Source organism: Vespa mandarinia, chromosome 11 (genome assembly GCF_050613455.1).
Source record: "Vespa mandarinia isolate Hongniang chromosome 11, ASM5061345v1, whole genome shotgun sequence".
Taxonomy (NCBI): Eukaryota; Metazoa; Arthropoda; class Insecta; order Hymenoptera; family Vespidae; genus Vespa; species Vespa mandarinia.
Genome location: NC_140820.1, coordinates 5648249 through 5669075, shown reverse-complemented (window position 1 = coordinate 5669075; position 20827 = coordinate 5648249). Strand labels below are relative to the sequence as shown.

Here is a 20827-nt window from a genome sequence, read left to right as displayed (position 1 = left end):
TGAAAGAGGAACCAAGGAGGAGATCCATAATCTTCGTCGATTCGTGCTAATTCTCTCATTGAAGATACGTGGAAAGCTGAGTGACGGTAAAGGCTTTTCCACGACAGAGCGAGAGAGAGAGAGAGAGAGAGAGAGAGAGAGAGAGAGAAATATAGAAATAGAGACGCAGCATCCGTAATGCTGCAGCAACGACGAGACATGAATGTCAACTTGAGTGGTAAATAACGTGGCGTAAGAGCCAACGCGGCTTTTACCGAAACGCTAAGAGCCCTAACTACTTCGAGTAAAATGAAACTTTCATTGCAACCGTTCCATTGGGCCGTATTACTTTCGATGACAAATCATTCCCTAGATACTAGAGAATTTCGAATTCTCCCATGGTGTTCACCAAATTATGTGCTTTACTATTTCGTTAAATTTGTTAATTAGTACTCTCTCGCCTATTAAGAGAGAAATAGAGAGAACGTTTCACTTATAATAAGAACAAATGTGTGAATTATTTAATATATATAAACGCTTTCATTTCAATCGAAATATGAATTCTAACGTGTTACATTGAACGATTTTTAATTATCATTAAATTTGTCTTTAACGAGAATGCATCTAACAATTATTTCGTATTTTTATTATGTTTTATGCATTATATAAAAATAATACGTTATAACGTTTAAATGATTATAACGTATATTAGAATCATTAGATTTATGTATTATTAGAAATGCAATAAATGATATCAATCTTTTCTTCATGCCTATATTTAATTCGTATATTTTTTTGTAGGTAATGATTTAAGAAGAAAAAAAAAAAAAAAAAAAAAAAAGAAAAAAAAATGAAATGATTTAGAATAAAAAAGATCGTTTAAACAGATCTGATACACGTTTTATGCATTTAACGAAAGATTTATATATGACAATTGCAAATAAATATCACATTTGATTTGATAGATGTGCACTTGAAGATTTAGAAAATGACTTACCTTGGCACATTAACGTGATGATATGAAGTATGCTGAAAGTCAGGTATCGACTTTTCGGTCTGTCTGCCATTTTCCCAGCCGTTGTTACTCTTTATATCACGTGGCTCACCTGCAACAGTACGTTCGTACGTGCTCTCAGTGTTATGCAAACGTGTTCAAATGCAAATTCGAGACTCGTACACGTACTTCCGTGTACACTCCATCAAGATTCGAAACACCAAACGGAAGACTACGCGATGCTCGAATCGATAGAGTATGTAAGCGACCATTTGTCAGCAGAATGCACTATCATCGTTCCGTGGTTTAAAGTATGAATCAAAAAAAAAGAAATAATAAAAAAAAAAAAAGAAAAAAAAAAAAATTAAAAAAAAAAAAAATAAAAAAAAAAAAATGAACAAGAGGAAGAAGGAAATACAATAACAAAAGACGCGAAATTCATTCGTACTAGATATATACTTATGGTAAATTGGTAAATGAAAGAAAAAAAAAAAAAAAGGAAAAGAAAACAAAGAAAAATTTTCTTACGACCAAAAGTGTCTTAAGACACTTTTTCCTATTGGCGTGAAAGAAGAAAAAGAGAGAGAAAAAATAAAAAAAAAAAAAAAACAGGAACAATGTGTAAGTCAAAAATAATATATCAATCCTGGCAAAAGCCAATGTGTCATTGGTAATCATTTTTTATCAAAATAAAAAACACAGAATATAAAAGAACGTATCTCTCTCTCTCTCTCTCTCTCTCTCTCTCATTCTTTCTCTCTCATAGAAATTTTATAAGAGCAAACTGTCAAGAGGAATATCATCATATCAAAATATAGAAGCTTATAGTAGAAATCAAAGGTGATAAATTTGGTCGAATAAACCTGTTGACACAGGTGATTCCTCTACCCGCCTCCTCCCCTCTTTTTTAATCCTCTTTTAGCTTTTGGTTTTTATTTCTTCTTTTTTTAATTCCCTTTTTTTCTCCTTCCTAGTCGAGTGATATAATTAACGACGAAACGAATGTGAACGTTCGTTAAAAACTATGCGCACATAATAAATTCATGCGTATATGATAACTTTTCGAAAGTCGTTTTTAAAGAAAAGCAAAAAAAAAAGGAAAAAAGAAAAAGAAAAAAAAAAAAGAAAAAAAACGAAGAAGAAGAAAAAAGAAAGGGAGAAAGATGAAGCAAATAAATGAGAGAGAAAGAAAGAAAGAGAGAAGAAATAAGATATATATATATATATATATATATATATATATATAAAATAGAAAGAAAGAAAAAGGAGAGAAAATATAAAAAAAACAAAAAAAAAGAAAAAGAAAAAGAAAAAAAAAAGACCGCTGAAATTTTACGCGTAAAGCTTGAATACCATGGAATTCCATGTTATAGAGGATACTGTTAGAAATGATTAACGCATGGTCGAATCGATGCGATAGACTGACATGTTAATTAACGAAACGCTCGATATTAATCAGATTTACTGGACCGTAATGCAGCTTCGCCACTCGACAAGACGTAGAGGTATGCGATTGGAGACGCATACAAGTTCCTACTGGATATTCCTCCCGTACAATCATCTATCCCCTGGCTACCCCCTATAGCTTTACCCTCTTCACCACCATCTCTTACTATCTCTCTCTCTCTCTCTCTCTCTCTCTCTCTCTCTCTCTCTCTCTCTCTGTATGTACATTGAGTAACATCACGGAGTAACATCCTCATGCATTCAATATACGTATCCACGCAGGAGATTGCACGGTACACGGAGAGTCTCTGGGTCCTACATTGAATTAAGCCTGAAGATGAAGTTGCCATATTTTTTTCTTCCTTCCCTCCCCTTCCCTACTCACCGCATCCTACGTTTCCCCTACTATCCAGCGCCCCCTTTACTATCCAGCCTGATTCCTCTTCCTCTCTTTTCTTCCTTCTTTTTTTCTTTTTACTTTTTCATCTTCACCCTCTTCCTACTCCGCCCCTGCGCTCACATACTATCCTACTCCCATCCAACCTCCCCCCAATCCCCCACTCACCGCCATTCTCGCCATTCTCTCACTCACTTCCATTACTACATCGAAATTTATTTCATCCTGATTATATAACGTTCGTCGTATTTCGATGTATACGGAATCGTAAGTGAAACGTAACGAAACAAAACAAAAAATAAAAATAAATAAATTAAAAAAAGTAAATAAAAAAAAAAAAAAAAAAAGGAGGATATAAAAAAGGAAGAAATGGAAAAAAAGAAAAAGAAGAAAACAAAAAAAAAAGGGGGGAGAAAAAAGAAAGAAGGGAAAGGAACGTTGGGGATGGGTGGGGGGTTAGGGAGGGGGAAGGAAGAAGCGAGTTTCTCTGAAATATTAATCCAGCCGACGGTAACGCCGCGGAATTATTAAAAGCCGCGTATATTGTTCATGAATCTTCTCTCTCTCTCTCTCTCTCTCTCTCTCTCTCTCTGTCTCTCTCTCTATTTTCTTCTCGAAAAAAAAAAAATATCATTTCTACTTTAGAGCAACGTTTATTTTAATGCAACTTCGTAGATTTTAATCACTATAGGAAAAAAGGATAATAAAAAAGAAATAGAGGAAGAAAGAAAATAAAGAAGAAAAAAAAGAAAAGGCAAAAAAAGAAAAAAGAAAAGAAAAGAAAGAAAAAAAAAGAAATAGGGAGAGAAAGGTAATTAATATCCTCATTTGTAAAACAAAATGTTTGGAGTTATGGTTCATTATTTTTCCTGAGTAGTAGTTAGTTATATATTGTGCACAACGATAATAAAGTTAAAGTGTCCAACGTTTGCTTTGACCATTGACTAACATTCCATGAACGCTTAGCGTGAAATTATTAACGAGCATACGAGTTTCTCTCGTGAACACGAAGGAAATCGATGGACGTGTTTTAAAAGCGAGAAACGAGAAAAGTATAGGTGATATCGAGTAGGAAAGGGAAAAAGGGAAAAAAAGGAGGAAGAAAGAGAAAGAAATAAAAAAAAAAAAAAAAAAATAGAAAGAAAGAAAGAAAGAAAAAAAGGGACTTACGTTCGCTTAACCTACATTCGATCTAGCTTTTAAGAGGCTATGCTCTCTGACGTAGTTACGTACGTACGTATGTATGTACCTATACTTGATGTGTTTCGTAAATGATCGAATTTCTCAGAGTAAAAGAAAGGGGAGGGAAGAGAAAACGAAAAATAAAAAGGAAAAACAATTCGAGAAAGAAGAAAAGAAAATGAAATTGAAACGGAGAGGAAGGAGAACGAATGAATTTCTCCAAAAGCAGCGAAAGTTATTGTTATTGTTCATGTTGTTATTATTATTATTATTATTATTATTATTATTATTATTATTATTATTATTATTTTTATTTGATTACAAAAATACGTATTAATGGTTGTAATAATAAAAACGTGAAAGGTTTTAACGTAATAACGATTTTCTTTCTCCTACTTTTGGCGCATTGCTTTTCTTTCGCAATTGTTAAGATTATTTAAAATTATATTCCAACATAAAAATATTCGTCGTTAATTCCTTTTTCCATTTACGTTATTGATTAAAAATTAGAAAAATAGAAAATAATGAAAGCTATTTACATTCTTTTCATCAAATAATGGATAAAAATAGGAAAAGAGAAAAAGGAAAAAACTAATTCATTTTCTTTCAAAGTCTATTAATAAACAATACGATAACAATATTCGATTGGATCGAGAATAAACTTTCTACAAATATTAAATTAACGTTAGATAACGTTGCAATGATTTTAAGTAAGAAATAATGTAAACGTATGAATAATAATAATAATAATAATAATAATAATAATAATAATAATAGTCATGGTAATTTTCAGAATTGACGATTCATAAAGAAGTATTATTAATTTATACAGATTATAATATATATTGAATTATGATCGTTTTTATTTAATTTAATATTTTAAAATTTTAGAATGAAATAACTTAAGATAAATATACTTCAATATACGTTTTATTACACTTTATGAATTACTAGAAAAAGAAAATTAAAGTACCCTTAAAAAATGAATAATTTTCTCGCTATATATATATATATATATATATATATATATATATATATATATTATATTGATATTATAAAATAAAAATCACCTGTCTTGTCGTATTAATTAGATACAAAGAAAAAAAATTTTATTCAAATTCTCTCAAAGATTATGTCTCTCATAATAACTTCGAGATTCGATCATGCAAATAAAAAGACACGGCGATTATTAAGCTATCAAATTAAGTTGAATTTTTTTTTTATTCTTCGCTCAGCGAGAGAGAGAGAGAGAGAGAGAGAGAGAGAGAGAAAGAGAGAGAAAATGGAAACTCAAAGTTATTCAATAAAAGCCAGGTCAGAATATAATCTCATTTTACATACGATCGCTAAATCGGACGACGTAATTGGAAAAAAAAAGTTTTTGTTAAAATAAACTGTACGATGAATCGAAAAATTGTCAAAAATACATCTTTTCTGTCGTTAATTTTCATTAGAATCGAAATTCCTGTTATATTTTAGTAAAGACATTTTTTTTTACCATAGAAATATTTCAATTCATTTTTCAATCAATTCTTTAAAATATGGACAAAATATAAATTAATAATATATGAAGAATATCTTTGTATAATATTTGTTTTATTATAAATAAATTTCTGAAATTTTTATTTATTTAATTCACTAAATTCATTATATGATGTATGACTTTGAGATTGCATTTTATTGCTATTGAATTTTTTTTCTTTTTTTTTTCTTTTTTTCTTTTTCAAATCTAATTAACTCGTTAATTCAATTTAAGAATTAATTATTGCCAAGTATTAGAAAATTATTATAAGTTTCACGTTACATTAACATTCTTTTAAAAATACAACGAAACAGAGATCGAATTGTATAGGTTTGAAATGCATTTGATGTAGTGAGAAGGATAAAAAGAAAAAAAAAAGAAAAAAAAAGAAAAAAAATAGAACAAGTGTTGGAAGGACAAATACATGACCCAGTTTCGATCGAACGTACGATTACGATCCAAAAACGATTAATCTGCCAAAAAACTACGCTAGAAATGATCGCGATACATGAATAATTTTCTTTCACATTTTACATTGGTGCATTTACAAACGCAAACGTTACCTATCTACGATATAGGATAGATAACAAAACATGCGGCAATGCATGAGCATGAAACTCTTTTAACAAAGCTGATTGTTTAATGCAATCAGCGGAATGGTTCGGAGATAGAATGAAAGAAGAAAAAAGAGAAACAAAATGAAACAAAACAGAAAAGAAACAAAAGGAAAAAAGGAAAAGGAAAAGAAAGGAAGAAAAAAAAAAAAAAAAAAAAAGAAAAAATAGAGGACTGGGTTAACGCGATCGAGCAGAGAGTACGCTTTCAGATTTACGAGGCGATTTACAAATTGGCGGTTATTGTCCCACGGTTTGGAAATCAAACTGTCCTGTAAATCAAAAGGTCTGGCAGCGTTCGTTAAACGTCAAGCTTGGTCCAAAAATCGGCTGGCGCATCGATATCGTCAAAACCTTTTCTAACTCACTTTACTCTTACTTCTCATAACTCTCTGAACTCTACCATTTTTTCTCAATCTTTTGCCCTTTGTAAATGTCGTAAAACAATATAAAACGTCACAAACCTTACACGAAAAAACGTATCCAATATTGAGAAAACAAGAATATATGTATTTACGTAAAATATATCGATTGTGAGATTCATTTTAAGTTTTACGAATTATTTTCATTGAAATTATCTTTCGTAACAATTTTTGATAATAAATTTTATCAAGTTCGATAACGATCATTTGACATGTTCAATATCATTGAATATTAAATATGCATATATAAGTTATATATAGGGTGGGACAATAATTTTGATTACCTTGTATATCTTTCTTCTTCTTGTATAGATTTGGAGAAATTTTATTTACAAAAATCGTACGGTACAAAGGGAATAGAAGCGGGGAAACATATTATAGTAATAATAATTTTGTTGTACATGAAAGGATGAAAGGACATATTTTTTTTCAAATGAAATTATGTTTTTGATTATATTAATCGATCCAACTTAATTTTAAAATATTTTCTTATAAAAAACTTTTCTATAAAAAAGTATTAACCCATGTATGTCAAAAAATTATTAGCATAAAATATATTTCACAATTATGTCCTTATTACGAAAGAAAATTCTTGACATTTTGATCTTACAATTTTATATTATTCGACCATTAATAAATCTTTTATTTTTTATTTTAAATGAAGAAAAAAAAAATTTATATGATTATAATAAAAATTTCAATGATTTCATTATATATATGTCGTCATTACGAAAGAAAAGAAATAATTTAATTTCCAAAATTATTAACTAAATCGATTTTATTACAATATTTAAATAAATAAAGAATAAAATATATTTGAAAATGATGCTGCTTTCATGTCTTTACGACTTTTCGTTCCGAAGATATCGTTTTCGAAAGATTTCCATTCATAATTTATATAGTACAGCTGTTCGTAGTAATAATAATAGCAGTAATATTAAACCACCATAAATTTACGATATTTATATAGGTTAGTATGTTATAAACCATTTTGAATGAAATTATATAGGTCAATGGACCAACGTAAACGTATTCCGTTTAAATTGGAATATCTCTGGAACTAAAAGCTGTAAAGACTTGAATCAACTATGATTTTAAAGTTCAGAGTTTTATTTCTTTTATTTTTTTGTTTTCAACATATTGTTAATAATTAATTAACAATTTCTTATAAACAAAATCCTTATCAATTAAATTCATTTTATATTGTCGGAAAAAAAGAAAGAAAATATCACATCCGGTTGTGACTGATGTATAAAATAACATAAATAAATATATAATCAATAAACAATTTGTTATAAACAATTTTCATAAACAAATTCTTCCGAACAAAATTTATCTTATTTCGGTACAAAAAAAAAAAGAAAAAGCAAAAAAAAAAGAAAAAAGAAAAGAAAAGAATTCGCATATTATTGCGAGTGATTTATAAAATTACATAAATTAATAAACAATTAATAAACAAGCTTTAATTATAACGCTAACTTTGAAGCTAAGAAATCGTCATTATCTTATTATTACTCTTATATATTATTACTTACACATTCAAATCTGCATGATTTCTTAGTAATATCTGAATTAAGATATCTCTTAAAGTAATAATTTTTCAATATATTAATACAAGGCTTAATACTTTTTCATATAGAATGTCAAATTACATCAATCAAATGTTGGGTATAAAAATATGATTTCATTTACGAGAAATTACACGGTTGATTTTTATATGTCCTTTAAGTATCCATTTACAACAAAATTATCACTACTATAATATATGCACATCCCTTTTTTTCTATAATACCATACGACTTTTGTAAACGAAGTTTCTACACATAAATGAGCCGTTTATTTTAAAAGTGGCCTAAGTCCATTTATCTTCAAATCGAGATAGGATTTGCGTTTCAATGAATTTAAAAATATACGTATAGGATACTAATGAATCATACTACTTAAGTGTATCTAAGGGTGTTAAATTTATAGTTCCTATTAAAATAGTGGCAATTATTAAGTGAATAATATGCATTTTCTTATCAAGAATGGAGTTAGGCCACTTTCAAAATTAACAATTAGATTCATTATAAAATTTGAAGGTGCCCAAGTCCATTCAACATAATTTAAGATGCTTCAAATTGAAAAAAAACAATACTTAATTTATTTTACATATCTTTAAAACACTTCGAAAACATAATTTATGCGATTCAAAACATTTTTGATATGCTTTACTGATAAGTAACATAAAGTTGTACATGTAATTATGGCAACCGGAAAAAAATTGACAAATGGAGTTAGATCACTTTCAAAATAAACGGCTCAAATATATCTTTAAATAAAACGAAGATATTCAAGTTACTATCTCATCTTATAAATGGAATTGTTATAATATAACATATTACTTAAACTTGCATTCGATTGAATTTTTCTCAATAACAAAATATTCCATGAATATTCGTTATTTTCTTTCCTCCTTCCCTCCCCACCCATTTTTTTTTGCTCAACGATCACATCAGAAGTATACAATATCAAAAGAACAAATTTACAGTCGACGATTTTAATCGATTTCGATGAAAACAATTTGTAACATTTTATGTATGTATGTATATATATATGTATATAGGAATATGTATTACAAAATACAAGTGTACGATACATAAATACACGACATACCGATATCAAGCACGTACGCAAAGGATCATTTCCATTTTCCCGTGCAATGTTATTTTTCACTGGTGGATCGAATTAGAAGGAAATTTAACCGGTTGGCGCCACGGAGCCGTCCGATATATCGAGGCATGTCGCCAAAGATCGGCACTTTAATTCATTTTCATCCTGACGAAATGCACCGATAACGCATTTCCCGTCGATCTATCACACGTCGTCCATCGTCGCTATTCTACGATTAAAATAACTTTGATGATAACGAATAATGCTTTACCTTCTGCAAATGTTACTCAACTTTACTAAATATATGTACAGGTATGTACCCATATATGCATTTATGTTTTACACAATATGGAAATATATATATATATATACCTATTTCCACCTCTCCTCTATCTCTCTTCTCACTCGCACACATTACATTTCAACGACTCATGTATATCTACACGTCAGTAAATAATCATATTCGTCGAGGTTATTGCATTTCCTTTTCAACGTGACGTATCGTCTATCATCGATTTTTAACTTTATCATCCATTAATGTATCCGTCCAGACGTGAATACATTCGCTGTGATTAGACCTTCTACAGTGGTATGCTTTTAACGTTGCCTCGTACAAATTGTGTCACCGTAGTAGGGTCACCATTTCGATATTTTCCTACCACTATCTTGTCCATGGACATAGTTATTATAATATTATAATATGTTGGTATTTGTGCTTACTGGATGCTAAAAAAAAAAGTATCGTAAAATTTTCTGATTAAGGGCTAATATTAGAAAGATAAATAATAAACGTCCGGGTGTTTTTTTCTGATCGCTTTAATCCAAATTTCTATTGGTATAGCGTATTTAAAAAAAAAATAATAATAATAATAATAATAAAAAGAGAAAGAAAAAGAAAAAGGGGGAAAGAAAAAAAGAAAAGGGACAGTTCACGATTTATAAAGAAGATACGATTAAAAAAAATTTTACCAAGATAAACAAGTAATCAAAACATTTTCTATTCATTTTAATTTAATAGAATGTTCAATACCAAACTATCCCGTTTGATGGTAATTCTAAATAATATACATGTGTACATATATACATATATACGTATTTATAGGAAATTAGCTATCTACGATATTACTTGATAATTATACCGCAATTAATAATGTTCAATCGTAATTATAATTAGCAACTTGGATCATTTCGATGAATGACTGACAGAGATGACTTTGTGGTTGCCCATCATCAAAATATTTCACATGAAAAATATACAATTAACTTATCAGACTCGTATGGAAGATCAAATTTTAGGATAAAAAAAGATCGATCGATTTATCAGCGAACGAAAATCGAACGAAAAAAAAAAATAATAAAAATCAAACTAAATGTATTGTCTATCGTCTTCTTAAACGAGTGAATACAGGACATCTGGTAATCGTAAAAGCTTCCGAAAAGGTAGAAAATGCTATCCCGAGACTGATCCGATATAGTTCAACGCCTTTCTCTTTACGACCGGTATTACTTTTATTATCCATCGTCATAAAAGCGAACCGAGGAAGAAGACAGGCGATGAAGAAACATAGAGGAGAAGGGATGAAGCCCCGGGTAAATCTAAAGAAAAAGATATTACAGTCTCTATAGTGATGATGGTTAAAAACGTGGACAAACGTTAAATGTCATGTTATATTTTTACGCGTTAACGCCTTCAACAATAATAATTAAACATTTCCTACAAATGACGAAAAAATCATCATCGTTACCAACAATCAAATCAAAAGTCAATTAAATTTCTATTTAACGTAATTAAATGTCATCTTAAAATTATCTACCTTTATGTCCAAATTATATATATATATATATATATATATATATATTTCTGTATAATTATATACTTTAGAATGGAATTTATTTTGAACGAATTAATTCAACGATTTTAATCAATGTGATTCAATAAATGTTATAAATAATTAATTTTAATTTATTATTAATAATTAATTATCTTCCTTAGAACAGACAAAATTATTTGAAAATTACTTTGTTATATTATTTTCATACTTTTTCTTATATTATAATGACAATATTCAGAATCATTTCTATATATGCATATATATAAGTGCACATAAAGTAATTTATATATGTATATATATATATATATATATATATATATATATATATATATACATATATATAAATGACAAACACACGTTTAACATATCTATAATTTACCTATCAAACATATAACATCTTAGTTACATGCAACTACTCGTTTTAGCACGTTTTCTATTTTAAATGCCACTTAAGAGGAATATCGAATTTTCAATTACAACTCTCTCTTTCTCTCTCTCTCTCTCTCTTTCGTTCTATCTATCTCTCTATCTGCGTGTAATTGTGTATGTACGTGTGTTTGTATACGTGTATGTTTATGTGTTTGTCTGAGTGCATGTAAATGCTTAGTAATAGATATAATAAGAGAGAGAGAGAGAGTGAATGAGAAGGATGTTACCTGATGAGATTACTCGAACGACAAAAGAGACAGGAGTGATAGGAACGAAAGGATAGAAAGAGAAGAAAAGAGAGGGAGGAAGTGACGAGCTCCTGTCCAATCGGCCACACGAACCAGCTTAAACACGAGCTGCGCATGGGTAGCTACCTATTGCTATAGCATGGATCGCGTGTCAGCAATTATTCGAGGCGCAAAACGGTGCCGTGGACGCATACCACGCCGCTTTTCGACCTCCTCACTTCCGGAATGTAATTACCGGCGTTTTGTCGCGCGATCGCGTCGACATCCTCTCTCTCTCTTTCTCTCTCTCTCTCTCTCTCTCTCTCTCTTTATATATATATATATAACGGTTTAATTTGTAGCCGAATTTTGCAAACGAATCGTTTGGTAGAAACAAAAAAAAAAGGTTATAACGATTTTCTAATCCTTTCACAAAAACATTTGTCTTCTCTTTTTGTTTTTAAATCAACTTTTTCACGTAACCTCGTTGAAATAATATTATATTTCTAACAATACGTTTTCTCGAATATTTTTATACATATATATATATATATATTTTTTTTTTTTCTTTTTTCTTCTTTTTTGATGATACTTTCGTTCGTAAAACGATTTCGTTAGTGAAATGAACTGGAAAAATAAATCGATCGTTTCTCATTTAATTTAAAAAGTATATTATATCGTATAGAAAATTACGAAAATTACAAATTGAAAGTACTATAAGTAATTAAGAAAGTATTATTCATCGACGAATAGATTAGACGTTATTGAAGTTTAAAAAAAAAAAAAACAAAAAGAAAAGAGAGAGAAAAAAGAAAAATAAGTAAAAGTCATTGTAAAAATGTGTAATATTTTGACAATGAAAATATCCCCGGCTCCTCGCCCTCCCCCCGTTACAACTATACGTAAAGATAATGGATTAGTTAGAAAGAAGAGAAATAACGTTTAAAAATGGCGCCCAAGTAAGTGGTGGAACAGCCCAGAATATCGTGGTAGTCGATAAACGCGGAAATGCTCGTGGAGGTTAACGAGTTTTGTACGAGGCACATCAAGGATGTTGAGAAGGGGTTGCTGATAGGGTGAGTGGGTGGGTACTTCAATTTTATCGGAGCGGATTTATTCCGTGTTGTACCCTCCATTTCCAGCGAGCACCGAAACGGACATTCGTCGAACACAGACGGGACTTTTCTCGCGTCGAAAACTTTCAATCGACTCCGATATCTTTTTCACTCCGCTAGTACTACTCTTGAGACTCTTACTAAACATCTTATCGGAATATAAGGTAACATGATCTCCGAAATATACAGATAGTTTTTTTGGGACATTGCCCTTTTGATATATTATATTACATTCGAGTATTATTATAATTTATATCTATGATACCATTATTATTTTTTTTTTTTTTTTTTTTTTTTTTTTTAATATACCTAATGTGAAGTAAAAGAATCTCGAGAAATGTCAATGAAAATTCATTAGCAATTAAAAGAAAAAAGAAATTGTAATCGAGTAATCGATATAATATTCGATACAATGAATGAATAATTATTTCATCGTTTGATCAAATTTTCAAGGAACATGAGAAGAATTAATATCAATTACGGCTTATATCAATTATAAAGAAAATTGTATCTGATTGATAAGTAGATAACAATATTTCATAATACTGATTTTCTAGAGGAGAAAAGAAAAAATGAAAAAAAAGAAAGAAAAAGAACAAATTTTTAATTGTCATAAGTGTAATGGATTTTTCAGAAACTTTCGATGCTGAAAACAATTTCAATTGAATTTTCGAAAATACTTAAAACATGCTTCGATTGTTCGGCTTTAAGTTCATAAGAAAGAGAGAGAGAGAGAGAGAGAGAGAGACAGTTCTAAAGCACATCTCGCCTTCATGCTTTTTGCGCTTTCACTCAGGTTATTCTGACAATTTCAATGGCCGTACGAGAGCGTACTTTTGCGAGTGAACGGGACACGAATCTGTTGTAACCTTAAGAGACGTATTATTTTCTTGATGGTATGATATACACGTAGATATAGTTTTTTGAAAGCATCATTTTGGTCTACACACTGCATGACATCCTACTATAAAAATTTCCTTTTCTTCGTTATTTGCAATGGACTTCGCCATTTTTCGAGTTGATAACAATCGAACAAATCCGTTCAATGGCCAACTCCACCAAAAGGATTTTTTCGACATAATGTATCATACTTATTTTTGTTTTTTCTTTTCATTTTTATTAACGCAGATATATATCGTGTGATAAGACAAATGATTACAACTTAAGTCATTGAAATTACTTTCTATTCTTATATTCGTATTTTTATTAAAGAAAATAAATAAATATGTATATATATATATATATATATATATATATATATGTGTGTACATTCTGAATTCTAATCATTTCCTCTATTCATTTTATCTATTTACTTAATTAATATTTGTATGTATCTACATATCACTCTCTCTCTCTATCTCTGTCTCTCTTTCTCTTTCTCTCTCTGCTTCTGCCTCACTCTCTATCTCTCTCTCTATTTCATATTTTCATATAAACTATCGCACCAAATGATCAAATTTTCGAAGTATCCAATATCAAACATGATTAACAACAACTATTTAACAATTAATACTAACAAATTATAATTATTCACCATATATAACTCCGACGCTCATCCTTGTTAACTCAACTCGAAACTCTATAAATTTTCATCGCCAATCGAGCGAGAACCATTGTTATTAAATATTATTGCAGAAAACTATATAGACTAAAGGAAATCGCGCATAAAATTTTAATGCTTTCATTTTATACCTTATCGTTCTTTCTCATAGTCGTTGTTACGAGTAAGAAAGAAAAATAAAAAAAGAAAAAAAAAAGAAAAAAAAAAAATAAGAGGAATAAGAAAGAAAGAAAGAAAGGAAGGAAGGAAAGGAGGAAAGGAGGAAAGATAGAAAGAAAGAAAGAAGGAAAGAAAGAAAGAAAGAAGGAAGTTAGAATAGAAGAAAAATAAGAAAGAAAAATGGCACTTCGGCAAGAAGATAATCGTGCTTGGTCTGCCTCGTTTATCTAATATTAAAACTTTTTTAACTATCGGCGTGCCTCCAGCGATGAGTCACGATGTAAAATGGGTGCTGGTTGATAGAATGGATAGAAGACGGAAAAAAAAAAAAAGAAAGAAAAGAAAAAATAAAAAAAGAAAAAAAGGAAAAAAGAAGAACAGAAAAGAACGAAGAAAAAAAAGTCAAAAAGATCTATAAGAAGCTGAAGGAGAAGAGTTGAAGAGAAAAATAGATAGAAAGTAGACAGAATAAGAGAACAAGAGAGAGAAAACGAGAGAGAGAGAGAGAGAGAGAGAGAGAGAGAGAGAGAGAGAAGATAAAAAGATAAGAAAAGGAAGAAAGAAGGACGAGAAAACGACGACTCTTTCGTTTCGAACGTTTCTTTAGGATATGCCGAGTAGTGGTACGAAGAAAAGGGCTCATTCAGATCGGCGTTCCTTAACGAGAAAAGTTGTGCTTACCACTGGCTTTGTGTATACTCGGACAAAACCGAAAAGGGAAGTCGACGAAATCTCCATGCGAATAAGTTTTTCTCTCTCTCTCTCTCTCTCTCTCTCTCTCTCACTCTCTCTCTCTCTCTCACTCTTTCACTCTTACTCTCTCTTTGTCGTGAAACGAAAAGGACCCTCTCTTGGATACTCGACGTTTCTCACCGTCGATTCAATGCCCACATCTTGAGAATATCTAATAGAACAATTATTAATGAACTTTTCCCAACGAACAATTATTATTGTTAAGGGATTCCCCTTTATGAAATAACGAGCTTCCATTAATGCTTTAGGTGAATCCTTCGAACATAATCCCATATTTCTCTGGATATATATATATATATATATATATATATATATATATATATATATATAGAGAGAGAGAGAGAGAGAGAGAGAGAAAGAGAAAGTATATATATGTTTATACACATATACACACATCATACATATATATCACACATATATATACACACACATCATCATATATATATATATATATATATATATATATATTTCTAAGTATGTATACAGCAGATTGCAAGCATGCACACTATCGGAAAAGACGAGGACTTGGTGGAAAGCGTGGTACGCTTTTCGATCGGCAAACGTATATCTTCGTAACTGAAAGAGCACTTCGAGTCGAGTACACTCGAGGGACCGTTTGAAGTCATCGAGAGGGAGCGAGAAACAGTGTATATGAGTGTGTATGTGTGTTTGTGTGTGTGTGTATGTGAGAGAGAGAGAGAGAGAGAGAGAGAGAGAAAAAGACACTTGCTGATGTTTGAATTAAACGAAGAAACAGCTTAAACTGTCTTTTCAATGAAATACATATGTACAATGTTGTTTTTATGAAAATCGTAAGAAATGCTATAAACATCTTAAAATCAAATTTATCAAACAAAAACAACGTAGAATAATAAAGAGTGAACGAGACATAAATATGTATGTAAGTAGAATTGACATAAATGCATTATTATCCCAAACAGATTTAATTTATTAAACGTTAAGCCATGATAATGATAACATTAAAAAGAAACAAAAAAAAAAAAAAAGAAAAAGAAAATACAGGAATAATGTATTACTAATTTACGTTAAATAGTGCAAAAAAAAAAAACAAAAAAATCCTTTATCGATTTCAATTCAACTATAATAGATCTATTAAATTTTTATCTATAATGGTTCTTAACATTTGTAAAAATTACATTTATTTACAGTAATAATGCATTTTTGTCGAATGTGACTTATGAATTATCTTGTAATACGTAGTATTTGATCTCGAAATGAAACAACGATAGAGAGACAGAGACAGAGAGAGAAAAAGAGAAAAAGAGAAAGACAGGCAGAGAGAGAGAGAGAGAGAGAGAGAGAGAGAGAGAGAGAGAAGGATGGATAGAAAGAAAGGAAAAAAGAGATAATCATAATTTATCGTTCCCTCAGATTTTTTCTCATACGAGGCATATATATTCATGATTGAAGTGTACCGATAGCATAAGGAATTAGAGTGCTAGGTATTCGTCACTGCAAATCCTAAAGCAAGTCCGTTAAACTACACGTATAAATCCTCTGTAATTCCTACCCTACTATTTCTCTCTCTCTCTCTCTCTCTCTCTCTCTCTCTCTCTCTCTCTCTATCTCTATCTCTATCTCTATCTCTATCTTTTTTTCTCATACTGAACTCACCTTTAAATCCCCGATACGATAACTTTCGCGTTGTTCGAATACCAAAAAAGAAAAGGAATAAAAGAAAAAAAAAAAAAAAAAAAAAAAAGAAAGAAAAAAATAAAAAAAGAAAAAATAAAGATTGCTAGCTAGTAACAGAAAGAGAAACAGTGTGTTAGAGAAAGAGAGAGAGAGAGAGAGAGAGAGGGGAGATTTGTTAGTAAGGTAAGAGGGTGGAAGGGTGGGAAGGAGTGAGTTCAAGCTAATACGTACTTTTTCACGGCAGTTGCTGGATTTCCGGGAACATATCGTCGAGATCCTCGAGATCCAGCTTTGATTCTCCAATTCTCCGAACGAAGTATATATCGTAATATTATCCGCACCACGAGGGGTGTCTATGAAACATTTATGACACACTACACACACACAGAGACACACGCGTACGATCGTTTAGCACGTGATCACGCCGTCGTCGTCGTCGTCGTCGTCGTCGTCGTCGTCGTCGTCGTCGTTGTCGACATTATTATTATTGTTGATGGTCGATCGTTGTTATCGTTGTTGTTGTTGTTGTTGTTGTTGTTGTAACGACACACAAAAAGAAACACCATTGACATGAATGTGACACCGACTGTTCCATTATCTTCTAAATGCATTAGTTAGAGAGAGAGAGAGAGAGAGAGAGAGGGGGGGACGGAAAGACAGAGTAATAGAGAGATAGACAGATAGTCAGAAAATGAAGAGAGACAGGAACGAAGAGAGAAAGAGACAGAAAAATAATTGAAAAACGAATATATTACTAGTTCTCACAGAGGCACTCATCTTTCTCTCTCTCTCTCTCTCTCTCTCACACACACACACTCTTCTCTCTTTCTTTCTCTTTCTCCTTTTAATTAATCGACACCGATGACGTAGAACGAGCACGATCGCCAACGAACGATAAATCCAGGCGCATTATTCATTGACAAAATCATGCGTACGGTGTACAGGGGATACTCGAAATATGCCCGTCAAAACTATTCGATCCTTCGATGCCTGTAGACGTCGGTCATCGATCCTCGATGGTACAATCCGGCCCGGATATATTGTATTTCCGTTGGGAGCCAAACGATACGCCAACGATCCTCATAAATCTCTCGGACGACTCATGGCCCGTTGGATCTTTCCTACTAAACTCCTCCACCTCCTCGATATCCTCTCCTATCTCTCTCTCTCTCTCTCTCTCTCTCTCTCTCTCTCTCTCTCTCTCTCTCTCTCTCTCTTACACACACACACACACACACCCTCTTATCCTATCTCTTTCTCTTTCTCTCTATCTCTATCTGACCTTTTCCTTTGTCTTCAGACAAGAATGAAGAATTCAAAAGTCAAGCCAGCTGCGTCCGAGAATACTTTCAACCCTCTTTTTGAAAAATGATCAATTAACGACACGCGTTCGTTGACAAGTTGGATACTAATTTTTATTTTATATCTTTTTTATCCTTCTTTCTTTTACTGCTTCTTTCTTCTTTCTTTCTTTTTTTTTTTTTCTTTTTTTTTTTTTATAACAAGAAAATATAATTTCATACGGAAATTATTATAGAGAGAAAAAGAGAAAGAGAATTTATAAATGACGATGATATATCATTTGCTCTGACGTTCGGGCCTGACGATTGTTAAAGAACATTGTCACTGTGTAATCGCGTAGCACACGTTCGCAATTCGCGAGAAGCCCGACACTTGGGCACGTTTATCCTCTCGCCAAAGACGATCGATGATAACCGAATTAACGGACACTACACGTGTATGTAACATGTAGGTACGTATATGTAAGTCCTTGCTCTCTATCTATCCTCTCTCTCTCTCTCTCTCTCTCTGTCTCTGTCTCTCTCTCCCTCTCTACTTCTCTCTATCCTTCTCTCGTTTGTGAAGAGAGTACACGATGTTAAGGAACAAATAAGAAAGATAAAGATGAATAGAGAGAAACAAAGAATCCAACGTCGATAACTTTTAACACGATTAAAAACGAACGAAGAAAAAAATATTTATGTAAAATAAATAAATCGCTCGATAACGATTTATTAATACAATATTATATTGATAACAATGGAAGATTAAGAAACAAATTTTTTTCCACAAATAATTTCGTTTATCTTTCGTCGCACCTTCTCTCGCGATTTTCGGCGATCTTTTATCTCTTTCTCTTTCTCTTCCTCTCTCTCTCTCTTTCTCTCTCTCTCTCTCTCCCTCTCTCTCTCTCTCTCTCTCTCTCTCTCTCTCTATCTCTTTTTTTTCCTCTTTCTTTACGTTTATCTTCGTGCTTTCGTTATTTCTTTCTTTCCTTTCTCTCTCTTTTCTTTTCTTTTCTTTTCTTTTCTTTTTTTTTTTCCTTTAACTTAACGCGACGACACGTCGCGGCGACGGAACAAACATTTTCTAAGGATACTCTTTTTAGGATCCTTTCGAAATATCACACGACGGGAAAACCGAAATACGTAAAACGTTGTGAGAGCGAACTTATGTTACAGAGAGAGAGAGAGAGTGAGAGAGAGAGAGAAAAAGAGAGAGAGAGAACGAGCGAGCTAGCTAAAGAAGGCTCTATAGTGGCCTGGTGCTGATGGTGGTGCCGGTGCTACTGCTCTCACCGGCCGGTATATAACTCGAAGCGGGAGAGAGAACGCTTCGGACACGCGCGCGCCTACGAGGGCTGCGCGAAAGGTGCGCGAGCGCATTGGCGCGCCACTATTCGGCCTCCGAATTTCTACCTTTTTGTGGAGGGGTTGAAATTCCCTTTCTCTCTCGCTCTCCTCTCCTTTGTATATTACTCTCGTCAAACGTTAACCATGTTATATCTTTTATATCATTATTATTATTATTATTATTATTATTATTATTTGTCATAAAATTATAATTTGTCATATATTTCGTCATATATTGAACGTTGTTCAATTTTTAAAGGAAACCAACTTTTTGTCATTTGGACTTCATCATTAATCGAATTATAGTTTGCTTATATTTGAACGTTTGATAATATAAAATTATTACAATTGTTATAAGTTTGAAATATACTTATTATATACGATATTAATAGAAATCTCTCGATTCGTTGTATTAATAATTGTCTATTTAATCTTTGATAAAATATATACAATAATTAATTTAAATCCTTAAGATTCATACGTGTAACTGAGAATATCAAATAAAACGTATCTTATTAATTTATTTTCAATATAATGAAAATAATCACGATGAAATTTTTATTCATTCGTTATATTATCAATAATCTTTTTCTAACTCAATCGATGCTAAAAATACAAACAGGTTTTAACAGTTTTAAGCGCGTTTACGATGCGCTTAATACGTTAATAAGCTTTTTAACGTAATAAATGTGAACAAATAGATGTACGTTGTTCCACTTTGCAAAATACCTTGAATCTGCGGTTGTTATTTCGAGACCACAGCGACGACAAGAGAACCGCCTTCGATCCGGATTATCCCAATTAACTAAAGATGCACGTTCACGTGGACTCTTCCCGAGAAAGCCGCGAGTACGTTCTGAAACTCGGGGCTAATTATTCACGTTAGAAGTGCTCGCTCGTATATACTCTCTACATTTCTAACAATCATGAAACACGTATTTTCGACGTCTTCGAACATTACGTCGAGATTTTATCACGATAGAAAATTATATATCCAAATAATATTAAAAACGTTCGAAAGCACATTAAATTTAATTATTAAAATTTATAATTAAAAATGATTGAACATTATCATTTAATTATTAACTTTAATAATAAATTAATTGAAAAAAAAAAGAAAAAAGAAAATATTAAAGTTCATATATAAAATAATATTAAAGTTAATGTGTCAATAAATTATAATTAATTTCACGTTTCTTTACGAATAAATAAACGTACGTACGTACGTTAATCCGAACGATCGATTAATTCGAT

The 20827-nt window shown here is 31.2% G+C and overlaps 1 protein-coding gene across 14 annotated transcripts in view; it reads right to left on the bottom strand.

Annotated features, from left to right (window-relative positions):
• LOC118441443 (lachesin) overlaps nucleotides 1–20827 on the bottom strand; it is a 280889-nt gene that overhangs the window by 247042 nt on the left and 13020 nt on the right. For 5 of the 14 annotated variants that reach the window (XM_085660411.1, XM_085660417.1, XM_035865826.2 and 2 more), the window contains exons 2-3: nucleotides 17172–17314; nucleotides 977–1085 (exon numbers count right to left, since the gene is read on the bottom strand). In XM_085660411.1, coding sequence (XP_085516537.1) covers nucleotides 977–1046 — 70 coding nt within the window. In that variant the 5' untranslated portion in view covers nucleotides 1047–1085; nucleotides 17172–17314. The other 9 variants (XM_035865828.2, XM_035865838.2, XM_085660416.1 and 6 more) reach the window with 4 other exon arrangements.